Source organism: Perca fluviatilis, chromosome 20 (genome assembly GCF_010015445.1).
Source record: "Perca fluviatilis chromosome 20, GENO_Pfluv_1.0, whole genome shotgun sequence".
In the NCBI taxonomy this organism is placed as follows: Eukaryota; Metazoa; Chordata; class Actinopteri; order Perciformes; family Percidae; genus Perca; species Perca fluviatilis.
This window is the reverse complement of record NC_053131.1, coordinates 35,679,544-35,680,387: the sequence shown is the minus strand read 5'-3', so window position 1 is coordinate 35,680,387 and position 844 is coordinate 35,679,544. Positions and strand designations below refer to the sequence as shown.

The following is an 844-nucleotide window of genomic DNA, read 5'->3' as shown; positions in this document are numbered from 1 at the left end:
CGCCAATAAATTCATATAATTTGTATCCTTTGACCCAGGAAACGCGTGTTCGTTCCTCGGGAGTGTTTGAACCCAAACCCCGATATGTTTCCTAATCATAACTTGTCGTTTTGTGTGAGTGTCTAAACGAAACTGTCGTAGCCGTAGCTGTATCCCTGCTAGCCTCAGCGGGCCAACTGTCAGTCAGAGTCGTGTGCAGCGGGACCAACGGCTGTGCGCGCGAGGCAGCTAACAGTGAATCTAGCGTTGCCAGGGTTACTCACTCGTAGCTCCGGAAGATCTCGTGTGTGATTTTACAGAGAAAGACCTCTTCCTCCGGCCGCAGGTCCGCCGGGGGTCTCTCCCGGATGAAGGCTCTCCTGTGGAGAAGCGGCATCTCGTAGCTCCGCGTCACCCACCGGCAACACTTTGGGGGGAGGAAAAGGAGGGAAACTGGGTCACAAAGACACAACCACACACATTAACACAAACAAACTCCCGCTAAACTAACTAAACTCCGAGAAGAACCGAAGTTAAAGCGGAAAGTAACGGAGGTGAAACCGCGCAGAAGCGGTGCGCAGAAGATCTTCTTTTGTTAGAGATAATCTGCCCACATGGGAGTCTGATAAGAGACTCTACTGTTAACTGTTCTCACGCCCCAAAAACACACTCTCTACTTCCGCCTCCACTCAGTGGAAGTGTGTAGAAACATATATATGAGGGAGTTTACCGAGTTGTGTAACGATGAACGGATAATCCTCGGTACAAAGTGGAGGAGAAGTCCGCGCGCTGGAGGCTGAAAGCTGCTCACACACTGGCGGCTTGTTGACCAACTTTTTCATCCACTTCAGGGACCCTCGCAGAG

At 51.2% G+C, this 844-nt stretch overlaps 1 protein-coding gene across 1 annotated transcript in view; it reads right to left on the bottom strand.

Annotated features, from left to right (window-relative positions):
* LOC120548970 (bromodomain adjacent to zinc finger domain protein 1A-like) overlaps positions 1 to 844 on the bottom strand; it is a 39,027-nt gene extending 38,183 nt beyond the window's left edge. The window contains 2 exon segments of the mRNA XM_039785472.1: positions 264 to 406; positions 710 to 844. Of these exon segments, the coding sequence (XP_039641406.1) occupies positions 264 to 376 (113 nt within the window). The 5' untranslated portion in view covers positions 377 to 406; positions 710 to 844.